Source organism: Brachyistius frenatus, unplaced genomic scaffold, assembly GCF_029030835.1.
Source record: "Brachyistius frenatus isolate BFR_SWC_R1_liver_20210118 unplaced genomic scaffold, ASM2903083v1 Contig_4, whole genome shotgun sequence".
In the NCBI taxonomy this organism is placed as follows: Eukaryota; Metazoa; Chordata; class Actinopteri; family Embiotocidae; genus Brachyistius; species Brachyistius frenatus.
Window position 1 is genome coordinate 621,457 of NW_027210603.1, and position 23,526 is coordinate 644,982.

At 42.6% G+C, this 23,526-nt stretch overlaps 2 protein-coding genes across 2 annotated transcripts; both read right to left on the bottom strand.

Annotated features, from left to right (window-relative positions):
• Positions 1-12,996: 12,996 nt before the first annotated feature.
• On the bottom strand, positions 12,997-17,038 carry ccdc174 (coiled-coil domain containing 174). The gene is made up of 11 exons (XM_069707706.1): positions 16,927-17,038; positions 16,598-16,702; positions 16,407-16,507; positions 16,156-16,214; positions 15,924-16,077; positions 15,720-15,815; positions 15,496-15,632; positions 15,293-15,387; positions 15,018-15,147; positions 14,746-14,904; positions 12,997-13,839 (listed from the first exon to the last, which is right to left on the bottom strand). The coding sequence occupies exons 1-11, from the start codon at positions 16,966-16,968 to the stop codon at positions 13,283-13,285; spliced, it is 1,635 nt and encodes a 544-aa protein (XP_069563807.1). The 5' UTR covers positions 16,969-17,038; the 3' UTR covers positions 12,997-13,282.
• A 2,673-nt stretch (positions 17,039-19,711) lies between these two features.
• On the bottom strand, positions 19,712-23,306 carry tatdn2 (TatD DNase domain containing 2). Its single transcript, XM_069715709.1, has 6 exons — positions 23,007-23,306; positions 22,485-22,880; positions 21,362-22,285; positions 21,164-21,291; positions 20,868-21,051; positions 19,712-19,852 (listed from the first exon to the last, which is right to left on the bottom strand). Exons 1-6 carry the CDS (start codon positions 23,304-23,306, stop codon positions 19,712-19,714), a joined length of 2,073 nt encoding a protein of 690 aa, XP_069571810.1.
• Between the last annotated feature and the right edge of the window lie 220 nt (positions 23,307-23,526).

A 23,526-nucleotide genomic window follows, 5' to 3' on the forward strand; every position in this document is an offset into this window, starting at 1 on the left:
ATTTCCACTACAGAATTGTGTAAATACCAGACACATTTTCTAACAAAGCACCTTTTTGAAGCTGAAACTAATGACTTTATTGACATTTCATTAAATATTTACTAAACAATTACAGGAGTTTTAATTCCCTGGTGTTTAGTGGATTTTACAGCATTTTTTTTATTTATTTATTTTTTTTTTGGGGGGGGGGGGTTAACTCATTTTGTTCTTGTAATTTTAAGTCCTGTATGTCTACGTTCTATTGTTGTGTTTGTTTGTTTGTTTGTGTTGCGTTAATGTGAAGCACTTTGTGCTGCAGGCTTGTGAAAAAAATGTGCTGTATTAATAAAGTTAAGTTGCGGAACAACACTTTTTTTGTTTCCAGGGTGTGATTGTGTTTGGCGACCAACATATAGAACTTCAAACTTGATGGATTAAAAATCCTTTTTATTAATGGCTAGTAGCATTTAATGGCACCATTGAATAATGGGAAACCAGCATTTATCATCTTATACTCAGAGACTGTGTATAAAAGCTTAAACTTCATATTTTAACAAATAAAAAAGTGATCGACACAACGTGGAAACCCAAAAGTTCTTATAAAGCATTATAAAATAATTTATTGATTAAAATAATGGGTTACAACTTAACGGATAAACATTGTATATATATTTATTAATAAACACATTAATATGAACATATTTCTCAGTAGAGTAAACCTTCTGTGTGGATAAACCAGCCTGGTTTCCTTGCACGCCCTTGTGTCTGTCTGATTGCTCTACAACAGGCTCGCTCTCTTTTTTTTTTTTTTTTTTTTTTTTACAAAACAGGAAACTGCTCTCCCTGTTTCCTGCTCAACCCAACTTCACATCCTCAGCAGCTCATGGACATCATTTTTTAACCCCTCGGTGCATCGACTGGGACTCCCAGGTGGTGAAGTAAGAGAAGCTATTTTTACTGTTGAGCCTCGGTCAGCTGGTGAAGATTTATTACAATGAAAAATATGTTTATCAGAGCAGCAAACAGCAGCATTAACTTTTTTTGTGTACATGGTGCCATTTGCAACCTAAAAATGTATCTTATTCAGATCATAAACTTCAGCCTAATTAGATCTTATTCAAGTTTTACGTACCTTACAAACTGCTGACAAGATAATCTTGGGCAAAAATCACCCTGCTGTTCTTTCATTCGCTGCGACAACAGTTGGCTTCATCCCACTGACTCATCATCATCATCATTTTGCATCATCACTGTCAGATTTGCAACAGTAATTTTCACATCTATAGAAATGAAGAAAAAACAACTTCCTTTGTTCCATTGAGGACATTTTGGGGTCAGTGTTTGCAGATAAATTCACACACTATGAATTTATACAGTCAAACAGATGATGATGATGATGATGATGATGATGATGATGATGATGAGTCTCTCCGGCACCAAGTAGAGACTTTCTGTTTTAGTGTGCGTGTCTCTACAACACAATGAAGAATGGCTTCACCTTTTATATTCTTCTGCATCACACTTTGAGGTCAAAAATCAATTTACCGCTGCACGCCAGGCGATCTTGAACACATCAGGCTGTAGCCATGTGTTTGTAAGAATACTGGGTCACCTGTCATGATGCTCACTGAAACATGCATCAACATAAAAACACTGACATGCTTGACAAAAACAACACAAAACTCAACATTTCAAGCGGTGACCTGAATCGAAGGCACCGCGATGAACGCTGGCGTCACCGAGAGCGAGTTCGGCTCATTGAAAAACATGTGGCTGCAGCTCTGACCCCGTTTTGTTGGTGCAATAATTGTGTTTTCATATTGAGTCAATAAAGGGGAGGACGGAGAGCTCTGTGGTCCGCAGCACTGAGCAGTGACGACAGACTCTCTGAGGAACGCGACTCATGAAAAAACATGTTTTAGTTATGAGCAGGTGTCTTCGTATGCAGATAAACGGCACAATGAAAATGCTGCAGGGTGGAAGGTTGGTGATTTCTCATGGTCAACAAATCCATCTGCAAAGACCGGAGAAAAAACTATTAGTTTTTCTGTCTCTTAACAAATACTTCTAAACAGAAGTAAACTGTGTGACGTTAGGGACCATGTTTTATACAATATATTCACCTGTGGATTAATACAAAACAACGCTGAAGTGCCGTGGGTCGTTTTCTGGCATGTGTCTTTTCAGAGGTTAACATTTTTTTTTATGCTACGTGCACTTTTATATACTGTCTATGCCTGCTGCTCAAATGAGCATTCACAGCAGCAGATTGGTGTGGGACAGACTTAAAAAAAAAAAAAAAAGTGCCCTTGTTCATGGGACCAGAGTACATTTGACTCTTTGACATGTTTTTAATCGTTTTTTTAGGAGGAAAAAAAGCTAAATCTGTCTTTTGTTAGGAGCGATTCAAGGTTGGTTTTATACTTTTAATTCAATTTGTTTGCAATAAGAACATTATAGTATGTACGCAAACTTACTCTTTAAAGTTTTGGATATATCACCTTAATGAAACTCTTAAAACTGTGCTGCTTTTCACTGACTCTTTCAATCTGCTGAACTACGATGCCACCGATCGTGTCCTTCTTCAAATCCCAACGTGTGTATTTATTGATTAGGAGTTCAAAACTTAATCAAGATTGATTTGTAGGAGATGCAGGTCGCCCGCGTCCGGCCGTGTTATATGAGCCGTGTACAGCAGCAGGTTGTGGATCAGAAACAGTTCGTCCATCTCCGTGTCTCCTGTTTGTGTCAGGCGAGGAAAGAGTGCGTCGGCTCCTCTCTGCTGCTCGGAGGTGAAACAATAAGACTGGGGCTTAAAAAAGGAACTCCATCTTGATATACTCCTTCCTGTGACTGTTTTCAAGTCTTTCAGTAAAACTGGAGTGCGGAGGGTGTAGGCGCCGAGCGTAAAGGATGACTAGTTATTTTCAACCTGGGCCTCATTGTCCTGGTTTTTGACATCATCGAGGGGTTTAAGAAGTTTGGACAAACACGTCACTTTGTGTCTCTAGTCGACAGGAAGTGGAGCAATTTCAATTTCTGACTCACCCTTTGTCTCGTTTTACTTGTTTTCTTTGTAGACAGTCTACAAATTTGTGTTAGAATTCCTTCAAGTGAAAAATCAGCTGCAAATTTTTAAATAACGTGGATGTTTTCTGATTAAATAACAGCTTTTTAATGGTTTTGGTTTTAATGAGAGAATAAGAAAGGAACTAGGTGGCGTCTACTTGAAAGAAGACTCAAACTAATCTTTATTTTCGACGTCCTCTCACAAACAGACACACGTTTGTTTCCTTGGAAAGTGCTGTCGACTTCAGCAATACCAAATCCTGTAAACTGTCATTTTTTTGATGCAGGAACAAACTCTGTTGTCATGGAGGTCTAATTTTAGTTTCACGATGAGGAAGAAAACACAGCTGGAGGGTTGTTTTTGTTCTTCTGTGAGAAACCTCCCTACAATAGTGCACAACAAGTGGACAAGGGGAAAAGTTTCTACAAAGGACAGCTGTGAAAATAAAATGGTTGATGAGAAGAAGAAATGTAAATCATTTCTATCTATTTCCATATGAGATGCACCAGTTTACATATCGTCTACATTTATTCCAACATGTGCCGACGGGGAGCTGCGACATCCAGGAGTCTCTGCCGGTTAACCGGCAAAGAAATAATTAGATAAATTCAAAATAAATGTCAAATAGTTTTTTTCACTTCAGTGAACATGATGTATGAATTGAGATATAAAATGTGAATATTTAGAGGTGCTGGTGTCTTTCAGTTTCAAATAAGCAAAGAAGTGTATTAGTGATTAAAAAGTTATGAAAGGCTATTTCTTTAAACGGTTTTAAACTTTTAATTTAGTAAGCTTTTTAGTTGACATAAACATATCCTGTTGTTTTCTTTAATGATGGTGTTTTGTAGTCCACCTGTTTTAATTCAAAAGTCTACTTTTACTTTGGTTCCACAAACTGCCGTTAATGTTTCATTAGTAATGAAGAGACATGCTGCAACATTAATCCTCTGCTGAAGGACACATTGAGATGGGAGAAGCTTCACAGCGCTGCAATCAAACAATCAATACCGGCCACCGGAGACGGTGACATCTCTGCTGCTAAGAAACATGGCCGCCTCCCTTTACAGCATCTCATTTAGTCCGACTCACTGACTGTCACACATCACCAGCAAATCCATCTCACAGCAACCGAGCACATTTTTAAAGTTTTAGTCGTTATTCAGCTGCTGCAGCTTCCTCGTGTGTCACATGAAGATCCAACTTCATGTTTAACGGGAATTAAGATGTTGTGAATAAACTCAAACAGCAATCTGAATTTGTCCGTTACAGAAACAGAGAATTATAATTTGAAATAAAGATGAAACCACGAGAAACACTTTAGATCATAATAATACTGAATCCTCATTGAAGAAGTAGCGTGCTCCGGCATTTCACTACATTTAACCTCACGGCTCGATACGGAGAAAACACAACAATAAAAAACGTACAGCCCTGAAGTGTAAAATACAAAAAGAAAAATCACAACAACATAAACGAGCAGTCCTGAAGTGCAAATTGCAGCAAAACAAAAACCAAACGTACATCAGCTGCGTCATCAGCTTCGGCTCCGGTTCTGGAGGATTTGAGGAAGCAGCACCGAGACTGGAAAGTAGCTGCAGCAGTTCAGCAACGCCTTCAGCTGTCCACTTCAAGTTTATGTTTTTGCATTTTGTATCTGCCCCTCAGGGCCACATGTTCTTGGGACGTTTTCTTTTTGTTTTTGTGTTTTGCACTTCAGTGCCACCAAACTTGACGCCTCATTTTTCATCCACAGTTCGCAAAAAACCACAGAAACAAGTGATCAAAGTAAACTAATCACGACTTAGAGCAAACCTAAACAATAATTAATAATTACAGCCTCCACCAGACTCATATCAGAAATGTAGTGAAGACTTTGAAGGAATTTGTCCAACAAATCTGATTCTGATCAAACGCAAAGTTGTTGCCATGACAACAGGTGATGCTTCAAATCTGGATGTTGCTGCAAAGAAGCTGCGGATTCTGAAAGGTGGATGTTTCACACACGTGTTCGACCCGACAGAAGATCCAAACATCCAGCACAGTTTATACGAGCGTCACGCACATCGGACCACACGTGGAACACGACCCGCTGTTTCTCAGTTATGCTGCTGAATGATGGACGAATGAAAGTGTTTCTGCAGACCAGCTTGGTGTCACAGTGAAGTTGACCTTTGATCTTTTCGTAATTACAGTGTGAATTCACGAGTTACGGCCACAGTGACCTTTGACCCCCAAAATTTAATCAGTTTATCCTGGAGTCCGATTTGTGCCAGATTAAAGAAGAATTCCCAGCCGGTGACGTCACGAGGGCGAGACGTTGGTGTGGTCGTACGACAACCCAGAAACACGACGCCAGCGTGAAAGCATAAATAATAAATACTGAAATCTTGGCTAGAAAATGTGTAGGCCGACTGTTTGAGATTATTTATCTATATTTGTCAGAGATTATTAAATTGAATCCTCCTGACACAGAATGACAAATAGATTCTTTGCCTACGAAGGTTCAGCAGATGCCTTAAAAGGTGGACATCATGTGGACACCTCCATGTTCTGACCTTCATACAGTCAAGGAGAGGCAGATATTATTAATCTATAGATCACTAAAGGTGAAACGTCTCCTTGTCCATAAACAAGCTTTTTTTTTTTATGTAAAAAAAACTTGTAATGAAACAAGTGTGTGAATAAAAACTGCTTTAAAACAGAGTTGTGTTGCTAAATTAACTGTGTAACTGTATAAATATAAAACAGCCCCGGAGCTGTGAGGTGTGAACACGGACGTCAAACGCTGCTTGTCGGACTGTTTGCTGCATCTGTTAACTGCAGGTGGAGAGCAGAGGACGAGTGGACTGCCAATGAGTCCGCTGCCTCTGCTTCCCTTTCACTCCTTTCACACCAGCACAATTTATGAGGCCATTACGAGCGTGCACGGCAGTGTCAACAGTGCCCGGCTAATATCTTTATCCAGCCTTTTTGTTTTTGGTGGGAGTGGGGGTGGGGAGGCGGGGGGGTCAAACTGCCCTGCGACCTCACAGCTCAAACATCTAACACGCCTCAGCAGATCAAATATGAGATCGCTTCTTTAAGGAAGAAATTTAAGCAATGAATTCTACATAAACATTTAAAAATCACTCATTACAGGAAGAAACTGAAACCACAAAAACAATGTAGAAAAACATTCAGGCATCTTGTTTACTTGTTTTTCATCATGTAGTTCCTGATTTCAATTTTGCCACTTTTAAACTTATTATTTAAAAGTGTTCTTGATAAGTTGTTCTTGTACATTAGCAGCATTTAAACAATAAGTTGCTGCAAAGAAGCTGCGGATTCTGAAAGGTGGATGTTTCACACACGTGTTCGACCCGACAGAAGATCCAAACATCCAGCACAGTTTATACGAGCGTCACGCACATCGGACCACACGTGGAACACGACCCGCTGTTTCTCAGTTATGCTGCTGAATGATGGACGAATGAAAGTGTTTCTGCAGACCAGCTTGGTGTCACAGTGAAGTTGACCTTTGATCTTTTCATAATTACAGTGTGAATTCACGAGTTACGGCCACAGTGACCTTTGACCCCCAAAATTTAATCAGTTTATCCTGGAGTCCGATTTGTGCCAGATTAAAGAAGAATTCCCAGCCGGTGACGTCACGAGGGCGAGACGTTGGTGTGGTCGTACGACAACCCAGAAACACGACGCCAGCGTGAAAGCATAAATAATAAATACTGAAATCTTGGCTAGAAAATGTGTAGGCCGACTGTTTGAGATTATTTATCTATATTTGTCAGAGATTATTAAATTGAATCCTCCTGACACAGAATCCTTGGAGACAAGAGACATTTAAACAAGAAGTCTGGTTTTATTTCTAGCTAATTTCTTGGCCTCGGCTCCATCACTCCATTTTGTGTGGTTAGGGTTCTTTCAGGGATCATCTAACCCTCCAAACGGAGTTTCAGATGAAGAAAGCAACGAAACGTGAAAAACTGTCCATAAAATAAACAATAAATGTTTTTCAAGATTATTTTTAGTAATCTGAAAGTGCAGTTTTGGGATAATAAAGCTGTTTCTGGTTCAAACAGATTGAATGAAGTCTCGTTTGTGAGCATTAAGAGCTGATTCTCTGAGATACACTATTTTGTCATCATATTGTATATTTCCATAAATTGAATAATGAATTCCTGAGACTTACAAACTTATTAATAAATAATTTAGGAGAATTGTGGCTACTGTTGATGAAGTGAGTATTGTTTCATTTCCTTAGTTTTTAAGCCCCAGCCCTTTTAGTTCTGTTCTGAAGGGCCACTACCAGTAGAGGGCGCTCCTACACGAGATAAAGAGACCATGAAACAAAAAATATGACAAAGGAGACCCTGAACTGTTGAAATCCTCTATTAGGCAAGAATGGGACAACATTTCACTTTCAAAACTCCAGAAACTGGTCTCCTCAGTTCCCAGACATTTACAGAGTTGTTAAAAGACTCAACTTTTTTGAGCTGTGTTGCTGCCTTCAAACTCAGAATGAGCACATATTTTTATAAAACAATGAAATGTCTCAGTTTCAACATTTGATATCCTGTCTTTGGTCGATTTTCAATTTAATATGAGTTTACATGATTTGAAAATCGTACATGCGTGACTTTTACTTCTTATTAGTATTTTACCTTCACAGTAAAGTAAAGGATTTGAATACTTCTTCCACTGCACTTATGTGGCGCATTTAATTAATATTAAATGAAAAAAAAAAAATCGGTTTTATATTTCAGGACGCATCAGGAACACAATTTATGGGTTGTTTTGGCACCGGACCGAAACATGTGCCGAAGAAATCAAAAGTATTTAGTAGTACCACCAACAAAAAAAAACAGTGCAGCGTTATTACTCACAACATTAAATGATCTTTTGTCTACTGGATCAGAAATTCAATGAGCCACCTCCACCAACCAAAAAGACTGTTTACCTGCTAAAGTAGCAAAAAATCTCTGGAGAACTTCTCCACTGGATGTTTCCAACATTTTTAATCACACAAATAAGTCAACTTACTCTCAAACAAAATGAATACAGAAGATAAAAGTTTGAGCTGCCGTCGATCTTGAAGGCCAAATTTTGCTTCGTTTTCCAACTTCAATCAAATACTGAACGTAAAAAGATGGTTTTTTTTCCTTCTAACTTGTCGCCTGATGTTTTGTGCCTGAAAGTCAAACGGACCCGAACAGCAGCCCGGTGGTGCATCACGTGGTCAACAGAGAGAAAAGATGGTATTTACAACGTGAATGCTGCCCCACGTTAAACTCGATCATTACAAACTCCGCAGGCCTCCGTCCCTCCGTCTCTGATCCATCTGGGCCGCCATCCAGCTCCCCGGCGCCGCTCTGTTTTCTATGCGTCTGCATGACACGGCGCAGCAGGCCTCGTGGCATCATTACGCTCACCAACTCATTACAGCTCACCGTGGGGTGATGCTGACGGAGGGGCCCGGGGCCTCCAGCGGAGCACATCCTCTCAGCGTGGAGGTGGAGGTGGAGGTGGTGCACGCCGGAGCGAGACCGGCCACTGATGAACCATTAATGAAGCCTGCAGCAACAAAACAGAGCTCGTGTTGAGCGGTGTGGGAGGTCGAGGCAATAATGCGTTTTAATTGTCCGCCCCACGGACACTATCCGTTCCCATGGTCAAGTCAGTCTGTCGGACTTTTTGTCATGTTTTTTTTTTCTCTATAACAGTTAATTATGTGCAGATTTTAGCATTAAAATGATACAAAATTAATTTCAAATGAGCATTGTTTTATCCAAATGGAGATAAAAGGTGCCGTTTTAATTTGTTTTTATGAAGCTGCAGTCCAATATGAGTTTAACTAACTATTGTTTTTGTAGTATTGTAAGAGCAAAAGCACATGCAGCCTCCTCCTCCTCCTCCTCCTCCTCCTCTGAGTCTCTACGTTTCATTTCCCCCCTGACTTTTCAATCGGTTTATATCCTGTGGCATTTCGAGGAGGACAACAAATAAACAAGTTAAACTCCTGCAGAGCTCCACAGCTGAGATAAGCACACTGAAGAACACCTCCGATCCCAAAGCAGGAATTCAGGAAAGGAAATGAAACCGACCAGCTGTCCTTCTCCGGCGATTCAGTACAGAAGGTGGAATTAATTTAGACACATAAACATGCTTACGTATCAAAAAGCAAATATAATATCGAGCGCTAATGAACGTTGGATTTTGTCTTACAGTCTTGCTTACAAAAAGCCCCCCTATTGTTTTATGACTCCACTGAAAAACTCATCTCAAAGTTACTTTACGACTGATACCAGCACTTTTCTTTCACTGTTCGTTTTACAGTTTGTCTTTCTTTAACCTCCATTCTGCATATTTTTAGGAGATTTTTTTTAAACTCTTATTAAACTCTTTGTGAACTTCTCATTATCTGCTGGTAGTTTTGTGAATTTGTTTGTTGGCTTAGTTTTATTGACCAAGACTAAATTATCCTAAATGAAACTGGTAGCGTTTCTTTTATTCTCTTCACTTGTTTTTATGTTTAAAAGGATCCTAAAACCTTAACTTCCTTTCTCTTTAGGATAATTTGGTCTCTTCCAAACCTTCCTCCAGCTCAGTGAACTCGTAGCCGCAGCGTCTTCCCTGAGATCGACAATTTACGAGTTTGATTCTCTTCTGCCCGTTTGTGACTTCAGTCCCCAGCTGTGTCATTGAAACTCTGCGTCGTAAAACTGCTTCGAGGGTTCAAAACCTCTTAAAGACGATGGTGTTGTCGGAGTTTGTGGCGTATCGGGGCATCACTGGAGTTATTCCAGTAAACTGTGAGCAGCTTCTGGGGAAGAAATCTTCAGGTATAAACTGATGTAAACGGTCAACTGTCATTTTTATTGTTCAGTTCTATTTGAATTAAACCTTTTAGAAGTGGTGTAAAGTGGATTTTGTTACTTTCAGACGGAGCTAATCTAGTTGTCTCCCCAGGTCTGTAAAATGGTTCTGATCCAGAAGTGTCTTCAGCTGCAATACCAGCGAGTGCCACTAGAGGTCGGCTCCAAAAAGCCTCCAGCTCCATAGACTCCCATTCAACTTCTCTCATCAAATCCAAAGTGAATAAAATGTGTCCATCAGTTATCTCGGTGTTGTTAGCTAAAGTCACTCCTTCTTCTTAGTTTTCTGGAGGTCCATCTGAAAATAATCCCTCATTCATTAGAAAAGAAGATTCAAGAAGACCTGTTTTTGGGGGCGTGTCTGTTTGATTGACAGATAGAAATTAAGCTTCCATTAGTGAATCTGATCGACCTGATTGATTTGATTTCTTGATTTGAAGTCTTTTAGAGAAACACGGCATGTTTGTCTCATGTTGGCATCTCTGATGAAATATTATTAGTAGTTATTGGATAAATAATTTCTCCTTTGGACACACTGATAAAACGAGGATCAGTACAGAAACGATTCAGGGCAGTTCGAGACAACAAAGTCACCATGAAACCTCTCAGTGGATCTGAGCACCCGGAGCAGCAGATTTATTTGATCTCACCGTGTCAGAGGTTTAATTCTGCTTTAGAAGGGATAAACATCGCAGCTCATTGGCCGGGCTGTTCTTGGTTTTCCTTTTATCTCAGTGTAACTGCATTAACAAGGAGCCAGACCTGCCGCTGACGCCTCTGCAGGATCCATAAAGACAACATCGATCGCTTGCTCAGGTCCGGAGGACGTAAGACAGCATCACGGAGGAAGTGTCACATCATCCTCCTCGAGCACAGCGCAGCTTTACGACTGCACTTTAACAAATTATTACCAAAATCAACAGTAAACTGAAGCTATGTTGTGTGTCGAACACTCAATAGTGCAAAAAAATAACTGCACCACATTAGATGTGAAGCGGCTTCCTTGTGCCGACGGTCGTTTATTTCCCATTATGAAAACAGCAGGTTGCCATTTTGCTCAGCCACAGCAGAATTAAACTGCCACATCGAAAAGCAGAAATCATTTCTCAGTGCTGCCGAGGGCGGAGCTGTCAGAGGGACACGCCCCCTGCCCTAATAAGGGGAGGGGACTCAGTGTGTGGTGGAACTGCACGGAACAGCGTGTAGTTCAGGGTGTAGTTTAAGGTGTAGTTCAGGGTGTTGAAGGTATGACACCTTCCATAAAAATGCAGCTATAAAAACAGATTTAAAATGTAATTTAAAAACAAGAAAAACTAATAAAATGCTGAGAACAAACAACACTAATAAAATAAAATAGAGTAAGATATATAGCAAAATTAATTTTAAAGGCGTAGTAGCTCAGAAGTGCAAGAGAGCTTCAGGTGTAGCTAGTTAAAGGCTAAATTAAAGATATTATTCTGATTCTTATCATGAATATAATTATTATCATCTTTATATGGAGTCTGTGCATTTTATTTCAAGTCCAGCCGAGGCTGATTATTGGTTTTGCAATGATTTGGTCAAAAACCAAAGTATTGAACAATTTAAAACTTGGACTTCAGTTAAAGTGTGTGTGTGTGTGTGTGTGTGTGTGTGTGTGTGTGTGTGTGTGTGTGTGTGTGTGTGTGTGTGTGTGTGTGTGTGTGATCTTACCTTGGAGCTACTTCATGATTTCCTGTCACCATATAAACATCATCTCACCTCACAGATAGAAAAGTTCCTCTGGGGACGAACACGTGGTTTTAACACTGGACGTACCCACCAGGAGAGACGTAGCCGTCCCGGTTTGTCCGTCCCGCTAGCTCGGACCCGTCCCACCTGAGGAGGAGACGACGTTGAAGGTCACCGTGAGGTCGATGAGCCACCGAAACCAGGAAGATAAAACACATCGAGTGCCAAAACCAGTCAGAAATCAAACCGAGGTGGAGATTATATAATCCAACAGGAGGAATATTGTCCTCTGTGATTAAGATTAACGTGCCAATTTGCTTCATGGTGTCTGAAGTAAGTTTCGTGACGGAGGTTCACTGAACATCTGATGCACATTTAAACACTGAGATATCAAAGCTCTTCCTAGTTTATTTTGGTGGTTCAGGATTAACAAAGGGAGCGATGATTGGAGGAATTTGTTTTTCTCAACATGAAAGTATCAACAACAAAATACATACATTAAATATCCAGTCAAATGTCGGTAATAACAAATCACTGAATGAGTAAAGTAAATAAGATGAATAATGTTTAACTTGCAGAGTTGATGCATCCACAAACTTGTTTTTTCCATCCTCTTTATAGAGGTCTAAAGTCATAAAGACATTTAGTAGACATAAAACATGAAATATTAAACAAATACAGTGAAAAAAACAGGTGGAATAAAGGTCCGTTTTTACTTCGAGTCTCTTTGTTCTCGTGTGTTTGGAGAGAAAAGAGGCTCTGCAGGCCCAAAGGGGGCGGAGCTAGTTTCCTGGGAGTGGCCATGAAATCAAGTGTGACTGTGAGGCTTCGGCTTCATCAGCATCGGCTTCATCAGCATCGGCCTCGCAGCGACGACATGACGGAGAGTTACAGAAGCTATTAAATTATCTTCTGCTGCTATTAGAAATTCTCTCTAATTCTGGCTGTTTTACATGATTCTAGCCGGCAGCGTGCTAATATGTTATTGTGGGAAGACATCTTTAAAATGAGGAGCGTGACGGGTACAAGTCTAATTACACCGACGAGGGCTTTCACATGATTTAAACTTCACTTCTCCTCAGGAGCAGGACACCGGAGACGTTCTCCTCCGAGGCTCCGAGGTTTGGACCGGGTCTGTTTACCATGAAGCTGATGGAGGACAGACGGACTCGGTGAAGCCTTCACCTGCTGTCTTTCCTCAGCAGTTTGAGACACAGATTATTATATAAAAAAAAGTCAACATAAAAAGCCTTTCCAGTGTACATCAAACACTCGTTCCCAAAGTATGAGCTCAGTCTTGGCTTCTGCTCGTATATCTTTGGGTTTGAGGACTGCTGGACGGACAAATCAAGACATTTGATGATGTTACCTCGAAAAGTAATCTTTAATGGTTAAAACAATCATTAGATTAGCTGAGAATTGCAGGACTAGAATGAACAGTTGATATAATTCAGTCATCCCCTGCAGTTTTAAAAGGTGTACGGCACCATCTGGTGGACACTTTCATACTACAAGTCCAAAAAGTCGGACTAATGTCCAGTATAAGTTAAATTCTAAACTCAGAGAGCTGTTGTTGCCATGCTTCTCCTCAAAATGGAGGGAAACAGCAGTGTTTACATTTCAATAGGAAGCAGTTACACAACAAACGAGCTCAAGAAGAGTTCCTGTAGAAGGACAGCATGTCGTCCAGACTCGGAGGAGGGACCTGGGGGGGCACCTGAGTCCAGCTGGGGTCCGCAAACTGGGTCAGAGGTGGATACTGGGGAGGATACAGGTTCTGGTATTGTGGGACAAACGGAGAAATAGGTGAACCGGAAAACATAGGATGAGGAGGAGGAAGCTGAGGATAAAACAGAGGAGGAGGAGGAGGGTAGTGGGGATGAAAGGGAGGAGCTGAAGGGCTTTCTGAGGGCTGTGAATATGTTGGAGGACTCTGCTGAGGCTGCGGAGCAGACGGAGGCGGAGCTGGCGGAGCAGTTGGAGGCGGAGCTGGTGGAGCAGTTGGAGGCGGAGCTTGTGGTTCTGTGTTGCCCTCAGCGATTCCTGTGGGGAATTTTGTCCACTTGAAGGACATGTTGGATTTGTTCTCCCGGGTTTTAGTCTTTCCCGGTTTTGGTCTCTTGTCGTCAGAAAAGTACGCAGACGGAGGCGCAAATTCTGATTCACGCTCGTCCCGACGGCGAGATTTCCACTCAGTGAACATGAACTCTGGAAGAGAAGAAGACCACGACGGTGGCGTTAGGGGACGTTGAATCTCAGAGACAGGAGGGATATGAAATACAAGGAGGGCGACATGGGTCTTTAAAACCCTGTCTGAGATTAAGATCCTGTAAATTATCACCTGTAAATTCATCATTAGAAGGAATGAATGGATTGTTTTATTAGAGGAGAACTATTATGCAAAAATAAGCAAGTTTCCTTCCCAATTTTAAGCATATTTTCAGAAAATAGTCAGAAGAATAAAAAAGAAAATGAATGAGTCATTTCAACGAATACTGATGTACAAATATCAGGACACATCAGGATGACCAGCTGGTGGCGGTTCATCTTCAGTTCAGAGCAGAAGAGTCTTTCAGAGAGAAACCGTCGAGCCTCGAATGGCAGAAACACATTTTCACATTTTGCTTTAAACAGCACACAAAACTTTCCACAACAAACAAGCCAACAATCTTTTTTGGAACATTTCCCAAATTTTTCTAATTAAAAAAAAAATGCACATAAATTTCAGATGAATAAAAAAGCTCTTACTAGTGAATCCCCTCAGTACTGTTAGAGTATGATGTCAGCCAGCCTTCTGTCTTAACTGAGGTTTTTTGTGAACATTATAATCAGAGGTTTCTTGTGATTGTTGCAATCAATTTTTTTTTTAAAGTTTGATTTTGCAGCAGATTTTCTCAAAAATTACGATGTAATTTGTGGGATTTAAAGTTTTTTGAGGTAAAATAGAAGAAAGAAATAGAAAAAATTGTCGAGGGAAAAGAAATTGATTTTAAATACACTGAAAACAGAGAAAATAAATGAAATTTGTTATTAATTTGATCATCTACTTGAACGCTTACTTTATTTATACATATCTTTATTTTTAACGCTGACCCTTTAAATGAGGAGGCTCACCTTTTCCCAAGTCCCAGTCTCTGACATGAGGAACTCCTGGTTTGGTGTCCTTCCTCTCCTGGATCTCCACCTCCACCCTCTTCAGCATGCTGACCTCGGGGTACTCCTCAGGCGGAGGAGAGGGTCCTGTCGGTTCACCTTCCTCCTCCTCTTCCTCTCCTACGACAAACAATTCACAACCATCCGTCACCGACGTCCACGTGACCTTTGAACTGCTCTCGTTTTACAGTTAAAATAGTGGAAGCAGTTTTAAAGTGGGTGTAAATTCTAACCTTCATCTTCCTCAGCGCCGTCCAGCTTGGCCTTCTTCACCTTCCTCTGCCTCACCTTGGCGAGTCGAGCCTTCAGCATGGCCTGCCTCTTGTCCTTCAGCCGCTCTCTCCTCGTGCGCTGATCTGTTGTCTGGAGAAAAAAAAAACAGAAATATAGATCGGGCACGAAGTAAAACACACAATACTTTCATGACTTCTTTTGTTTGCACCTCTAAACGTGTCACGTGGTTATTAGTGTCGTATACGTGTGAAGTTTCTATTGGTCAGCAGCTCACCTGGTCTCGGAGCATGTCCAGAGTTTCTCTCTGCTTCCTGCGCTGCTCTCCATCCTGAGAGAAAGCGAAGTATCCGACACCGAGATCCCGAGCCTCTGAGAGGAGGAAGAGAAATGTTCTTTAATACCGGCAGCACAACACTCGTCACCCAAACTTAGTGTCGTTTCCCTCAGAGGGCAGAAAAGTTATGTTTTGATGCAAACCTTGTCCTCTGATATCCTCGTAGTGGATCGGTCCAACGGGCCTCTTCATCGCCTCCTCTTCCTCCCTCTCCCACTCCTGCCTCTGCAGCTCTCGACGCATGTCCTCAGAGAGTAAGCCCTTCTCAGACGAGGCCGATCTACAGGAAACAGTCGTGTTTAAAAGAGAAACCTGAGCACCAAGTCAACCTCCACCCGGACCTTTAAAAAGTTCTTTTATCTTTTACCCTTTTCTTTTAAAGTCCTGGTCCAGTTTCTTAAACTCGGGCAGGTCTTTCTTCATGCATCTCCGAGATCGTCCCAAAGCGTCTACGAAGTCCACCCTCGAGAAAAACAGCAGCTTTTACATTGTTTACTACTTCAAAGTGTAGATTTACACGTTTTATATGTTTATTTATGTTCAAACATCCGAACTATGGATCGGACATTACCATTCCTCGTCTGGGTGCTGAGGAGGAGGAACCGGTGTCGTGCTGCCTCCTTCCTCCACCTCCTCCTCTCGCTCCTTCTGTGCGAGCGTTTCTCTCTTTTTGTCGATGATCTTCTGGGTGAAGTCGACCAGGAACATCCCCTCGGTCTCTTCATCTGACGACACCGATTAAACACAACGTAAACGCACGTCGTCGTGCAGGCGAACATCAGGCAGCTGGAAAAGTCACCAACCTGGAAAGTCTCCCTTCGTCATCTGCTCGTACAGTCTGGCCTTCTCCTCCAGCTTGTGCCTGTTTGGACAGAAGAGACGTCATGAGGTTCTGCTCACCTGTGTGTGATGGAGACAAACCTCGGGACCGTTTGGACCGCGTGGACCGTTTGGACCATGTGGACCTGTGGACCGTGTGGACTGTGTGGACCGTGTGGACCGTGTGGACCATGTGGACATGTGGACCTGTGGACATGTGGACCTGTGGACCCACCTGGACGTGTCCAGGCTGGTCTGCTCCTCCGCCAGCTGCTCTGCATCTTTCTCAGCTCTCTCAGAAACACCAACGTTTTGTTTATTCCAGACATTTGGTTTCTACACAGAAACATGGAGGAGAGGAAGTAAAAACAACAACAACAACAACAACAACAACAACAACAACGTCCTCCAACACACACACTGCACCTTGACTTTGGATTTAGCTCTGAATGCAGCAGAACCATCTTGTCCGAGTTTCTCCTGTTTGAACAGCTCCTGCTTCCTGTACAGTTCAGCTTTAAGATCCACCAGCTGCAAAACAACAACAACAACAACAACATTACTGGAATATGTGTTTGTTTGTTTGTTTGTTTGTTTGTTTGTTTTTAGCTCCCAACAACTGGACTTCTGTGTATGAGCGAGCCTGGCATAAAGTTAGCCAGCTAACGTTAGCTGTTTATCTCTTAAATAAACGTCACACGGCTTCACCGGGTGATAATCAAACATTTGTCAAGCTGCCCGTCTTCACTATTCACCGATGAAGCAGTCACGTCGAAGGGTTTCTTCTTTTTGTCCATGTTTATCGTTTCTTCTTCACACACTGCTGCTGTGTTAGCTGATAGCCGCTCTGTCTTCTTCGGTGGTGTTAAATAGTTTCACCGCCCTCTAGCGGTGGGCGGCGCCGACCTGCTGCACCGCCCAGACAGACAGGCAGACAGACAGGCAGACAGACAGACAGGCAGACAGGCAGGCAGACAGACAGGCAGGCAGGCAGGCAGGCAGGCAGACAGACAGACAGGCAGGCAGACAGGCAGGCAGACAGACAGACAGGCAGGCAGACAGACAGGCAGGCAGGCAGGCAGGCAGACAGACAGACAGGCAGGCAGGCAGACAGACAGGCAGGCAGGCAGGCAGACAGATATACTGTATTAATCTCGCAGAGATATTTTGTGTGTTACAGCAGCATGTACAGGGCAAAGTAATAAATTACAGAATATAAAGGGCAGTAAAAATATGAAATATAATTTTTTTTTAAATGCACAATATATACAACTTATATACATCATATATTATATATTTTCTCTTTCTTCTGGTGAAAGTCTTCGATATTCTGGTTCATTTCTGTCTCATTTGCAACTTTGCATTTGAAACGAACTATTAACTGATCTGATTTTTTGTGATTATGTACTTTAATTGTGACCTTGATCCTGAAATCTAATAGTGAATCAGCCTCTCTACAGTTTATGTTTCCTCCTCTTCCCCTCCCGTGTACTCTCAATGATATTTGGTACACAGAAATAATTACAGAATATTCAGCAGAGGTGCACAGCAGGAGTTCAGGGTCCGTATCGGGTGAAGTTAAGATCCTCTGATCTTCACCGTTGTGCATTATCTAAAAATTAAAACCTTTGAGTATAAATTTCCGTTGGGTGAAATTCTAATAGAAAGTATTCTTATTCATAAAAACAAAACATGACAGACTTTGATGAGTCATCTCATAAATACTGACACACACACACGTCTGTATTTTGTACAATGATGTTTGAGGCATTTGATACGCCACGAATTCACTGATATCCAGAGTTCAGGACGATGATAGATTACAGGCTTGTGTTTGCAGCACCGTGAGCTGATGTTGACGGCACAAAGCAACAGGACTCATATCCAGGTTACATCATCGCTTCATGTGCTGCAGTGAATCTGAGCAAACAGCTGTCCTGAACACGGGAGAGGTTGTGTCCACTTGGATGTATTTTAAACCTCCAATTAAAGTGCAGTCGCTCCACTGAACACATTCTCACCTAGAAAACAGGTTTGATCTCTGAAATCTGTTTTGTTTTAAAGTTGTTTATTGTTGTCTGAGAGTCCAGTCTTGTAATGTTGCCGCAAACTTTCACAATAAGCAGAATTATTTGATTTATCTCTGTGACTGCAGTAAGTGTACCTCCATAAAATAAGATGATCAGTAGGCCTGACAGAGTTTAAAGATACGACAGCAGAAGCACCTGTTCTCACTGAGCCTCATGTCCTCAACCTCATCCAAAAACATCTCAATATCCGTGTGGGAAAAATTCCATCTCTGGTTTCCGTTGGTGACGTTGAACCAAAGCACCTCTGAGCCACGTGGTTCATTTCATATGCATCAACCTTCATAATGTGCTTTGCATTAGTGGTTGAATGTGGGCGTGTCGGAGGCAGAATGAGGCTCAGGTGCAGGTGTTGAAGGTTTTTTTGTGCGTCTGCATCCTACACGATGTTTTATAAATGAGGCTCCTGGTGTTTCTCTCCTCTGAGGAGATCAGAGCACCTTCTGAAACCGGCATCACCACCACAGAAGAAGACTTTGAGTAAAGTGACATATTCAGCGTCTGCTGGTAAACAGACAGCAGCTGTTCTTATTCTGGTGTTTTGTTCATTCAAAAAATAAACGGTAAAATTATGATTTAATTTCTAACAGTATTTCTTTTTGTTTCACCACTTTAAAGATCTTGGACTAGATTATTTTTTTCATGAAGCATCAGTTAACCTTTTGTCTCATCTTTAATAGGATCTTAAAAATATTTCTTCCTTTGATCCCATACAAATATTAATGGTTCTAATATTATGATACAACTTTATATCATATATTTTCACTGGGGACAATTGTTCACTTTCCTGAGAGTCTCGACCTTTACAACAGCAATCAGAGGTCGAAACTTCATTTTATTTATTCAGATTTACAAAAACTCGGTCTTAGAAATTCGGTCACACACCGCATGGTGTCCTTCGTCTCTGAAGCCTTTAATCAGCGCAGGTGCTACAAGACAGACGGGATCTAATCAAGGTTTTTATTAAGAACACGGAGAAATGGAAAATATATGCACTTCAACACAGCTTTTATCAAACTCGGCATACTGGAGACACGTCTGACATTATTTCTCGTCCTCAGGTGACTCACTTCGACAGAAAATGTCCCACAGATAATCAACCTCAAAATAAAAAGCACTCAGGGCCGGATGTGTGGGAGCGAGGTGGTGTCAAAGCAAACTAATGGATCAGCCTCGCCGCCACTTCCTCTTCCTCCTATAAAGAAACAGCTCGGCTCAAAACACAACACGTTTTTACTCTCGTCCTTTTAACATCTTCGTGTTACAAAACAAACCTGCGGACGAAGTAGAACCGCCAACAAATGTCTAACGAGGAATAATCGGTGAAATATAACCAGATAAACGATCATTTACAGCATCTCTGTCCATGTTGGTTTTTTTGGCCTTTTATTCTTAACGACATCAACTTATGAGTGTTTGTGTGAACCCAAACGCCGGTGTTGCCTCCGGAGGGTCAGATGCCGTACAGCCGAGCCGTGTTGTTGCGGACGGTGTCGAGCACGGTGGCCATGTCTTCCCCCCGCAGCAGGCTGAGCTCCTGCAGCGTGTGGAGGCCCATTCCTGGATGGGAGAACCGGCAGACGTCTTTACTGACCTGAGGAGGGAGACGGTCACCAGATTAACAAGCTGAGAGCAACGCAACAGCAATATATCCAAATATAACTTGCTTTTATACACTGACAACGGTTTTAGTTTCTATCAGCCATCGGTCCAGTTTCTTTGTCTACTCCTGCGATTGTGAACTTTGTTTTTTTCGGTGCAGCATTTTGACCTGAAACCAAACTGTTTTTCAGAGAGAGCGACACCTGAAGGCAAAAAGGGGAAAACTGCTCGACCCGTTTATCAATTCATCCTCAACATTAAGATTTCAAAACAGTTTGAGGAAAATAACACGAGGTCATCGTTGGGTATTTCATGGTATGATAACAGTCACAGAAAATATCACGGTATTTCATCATTATTATTATTAGTGATGTTGACATTATCATTTAAGTTCATTTGAAGTGCAGAAATTCTCCCTTTTGGAAATAAATAAAACTTTAATTCAAAGCCGAGTTTTAGTTGGTCGGGGTGAAGTTCTTTTAAGCTATTTTGCATCCAACTGCAATTAATGATTATTTTCATTATGGGAAAATATGAGCTGATTATTATCTCCATTAATATTTGGTTTGTAAAAACTCTGAAGTGTTCTAAACGATTATCAAAAGAGTTGATAGTTTACTGTTAATTAAACACACGCTGGAAAAGATGGAGCTGACAGCCAGGATGAGGAAAATTATTTCAATAGAGCATTTTATAGATTGACGTTTAAACAAGCACGTTTTTTTGTTCAAACACTACATTTATAAACGGGAGAATATATGCACTTTTACATAGTATGATAAGATAGATTTTAATACCACAGTATGCAGCTGCAACCAAAATATTCAGTAAACTCTACTTCAGTAATCCTTAAAATCAAAGCTTGGGGATGTTTTCCTCAAAGAAAAAGGATTTCAGTTTTATTTATACGAAGCAAATATTTTTGTCTTTTTAATAATAATCTCAATTCTCGACTGAATGATGAATTCCAGCTGTTTGGATTTCCCGAGCCTCCATTTAAAACGCACCTTTCTTGGCAGGAAATACGGCGCGTCCGTCTCCAGCACGATCCGGTTGAGGGGGATTCTGCTGGCAGCGTTTCGGGCCTCGGTGGCGCCGGAGTAGGTGATGACGGCCGTGAAGCCCACGTACATGTTGGGGAACTCGGTCAGGAAGGGCTCGATCACCGGATAACTGTTGGTGAAACAGTGCCTGGAAATAAAAGTTCAGATTAAATGGACACGAATAATGAATAACATGAATGATTCTGCTACACACACACACACACACACACACACACACACACACACACACACACACACACCTGTGGATCTTGTACTCCCTGGGAACACACTTCTTCATGATTGGCAGCAGGTCGTCGTCGGCGTCCCGACAGTGGATCACCAGAGGCTTCTGCATGGCCACCGCCAAACGCAGCTGACGCTCAAACACCTTCAGAGAGACGCAACACGACGTCACACTTTTCAATAATCCAGATTCCACTTCGTTCGTCATCTCTTACCTCTTTTTGCTTCGAGGGCTCGGTGGAGTTTTTGTGGGAGTAGTCCAGCCCCATCTCACCGAAAGCGACGGCTTTCGGGTGCCTCATCGCCATCAGTATGTCGTCTTCCTGAGTATTGGAGTAGTCTTTGGCGAAGTGGGGGTGGCAGCCGAACGCCCCCCACACCATGTCCTCGGCCAGCAGACCTTCCCACAGCGCCTGCCTCGCCGTGATCTGCGGGTTGCAGAAGTCCGTGATGCAGCCTCGAAACTCCGGAGGGAAGCTGCTCTCGTACAAACTTCGAAAGCGTCCGAATGTCCCGCTGAAGCGCAGTTTTCCGTAGAGCATGTCCAGATGGCAGTGTGTGTCTATGAAGCCCACCTCGCTGTCCCGGTGGGGGTAACTGGTCCACAGAGGCTCCGCCCCCACGGACAATCTTTTCTGAGCAGAGCGGTCGTGGACGGAGGAGCGGGGGTGACGCGTGGAGGAGCCCACGTCTGACCGCCTGCGGGAGGTCGGGGAGTCCAGGTAGGATGTAGAAACCACTCGGTTCGAGTGGACCGGCAGAGCAAAGGGATCCGAGAAACAGGACACAGCGTTGGACGAGGGAAGATTCTCCGAAGGGCCCGTGTTTGGTGGGCGGAGCTCCTCGTACGAGACATGAACTGTCCTCCGTGACGGCGAGAACGTTCCCTCAGCAGCTGGCTGGAAGCTCCCAGACGGTTCGTTAGGGGACAAAAAGGTGAACGGGGAAGTCGTCGCTCGGTGGGGATTCAGCAGAGGAGGAGAGAAAAAACGGTCTGGAGGAACGTCCAGGTCGGGGGGGCACGAGTCCCAGTCTTCAGCCTCCGGGGGGGTTTCTGCTGTAAATGACTTGTCGTGGAGGATTTTCTCTGCGAACGCAGAGAACCTCCGAGAAGAATCTTCTCCTTCTGGCACAAAACTCTGAAAAACATGAAAAGAATTACATTTAACTCCTCAAAGGCTTCATGATCATTTTACAGTCATTATATTCTAAGAACGACCGTTTCTCAGCTTCTGTACAAAAATTACATTTTCTTCTGATTTCCACAATATAAATAAAATCAGCTGATATGCAGTAAAAAGATTTAACTTAAAAGACACGACAGATTTGTGGACTTACCTTTCCGTCCGTCCGTGACTCCGAGCTGTCGTTTTGTTCCGTCGTGCCCTCAAACATCCGGAGGTCCGAACGCTGATCTTCACCGTCGTCGTCCTCCGATTCATCGTTGGGTTTTCTTGGGAAGACGTTTATATTTCGGTCGCAGGAGGCCGGACGGAGCACTTCGGGCGGTGCAGCTACGGGCGGGGCAGCCTGACTGCGAGCGTCCGTCCGGGGGACGTTACCGCTGCCGCGTCTTCCTCCGGCTGCCCCCATCGACATCCCGTAGACGACCTTCGACCCCTCATCAGGCGCCCGCTCTTTCTTTTTCAGGATGAAGCAGGCGGACGGAGGCGGTGACACCTGCTGAGTCCGTTTGGACTCCAGCTGCTCGGGTGAGTTGTTCATGGGTTTGTCCTGCGGCAAACAGATAAATCAATAACTTTATCTTCCACCTCTGAGACTGTAGTTTGGTTAAATTACAGTAAATGTAAAAAAAAAATTAACAAAAGGGGCAAATCACAATTCACAGTAAAGATTTACCTCTGAAGCTGTGAACGTTTTGAAGTTTCTCCTGGAAAGCTTCCTCAGCTTGACTTTGCTCGACGACGGCACTCGTTCACGGAGCACCTCGGACTTCCTCTTGGGCGCGTCCAGACTCAGAGCGCCGAGGCGCTCCGACCCCGGAGAGTCGCTGAAGGTCGGAGGACTCGAATCTTCCTCCGGGGAGACGTTCCTGCGGCCGAGCGCGTCTGAGCCGGCGTTCGTCCCCGGAAGACGTGCGGGCGAGCTCGAAGACGTTTGCAGCCACTTGGTCGCCACCTTCTTTCCGCTGCGCTCCATTTTCTGAGATCCTGATCGACGTGCACAAGAAGAAAAGGACAGAACGTAAAGTGCAATTCTGAAAGGTGGAGTTCATTTATGTTTTAATTGCAGGATATTTTCATTGTCTCATGAGCTACTGTGTACTTTCCTTACAGGGTGAATATCCATAAAGAGATTTATTACATAAAGCGACAACGATAACATCCACAAAGAAGTCTCCCTGAAAAACAGTAATTTA

What these genes read in the sequence shown, in the direction of transcription:
- ccdc174 (XM_069707706.1), bottom strand. Translation starts at nt 16,968, where the DNA reads ATGGACAAAAAGAAGAAACCCTTCGACGTGACTGCTTCATCG. An exon ending in CAGGACTTTAAAAGAAAAGG is followed by an intron (nt 15,633 to 15,719) that starts GTAAAAGATAAA and finishes TGTTTCCTGTAG; the next exon opens with ATCGGCCTCGTCTGAGAAGG. An exon ending in CGAGGATATCAGAGGACAAG is followed by an intron (nt 15,388 to 15,495) that starts GTTTGCATCAAA and finishes TCCTCCTCTCAG; the next exon opens with AGGCTCGGGATCTCGGTGTC.
- tatdn2 (XM_069715709.1), bottom strand. Translation starts at nt 23,306, where the DNA reads ATGGAGCGCAGCGGAAAGAAGGTGGCGACCAAGTGGCTGCAAACGTCT. An exon ending in AAACGTTCACAGCTTCAGAG is followed by an intron (nt 22,881 to 23,006) that starts GTAAATCTTTAC and finishes TGTTTGCCGCAG; the next exon opens with GACAAACCCATGAACAACTC. An exon ending in AGTCACGGACGGACGGAAAG is followed by an intron (nt 22,286 to 22,484) that starts GTAAGTCCACAA and finishes CATGTTTTTCAG; the next exon opens with AGTTTTGTGCCAGAAGGAGA.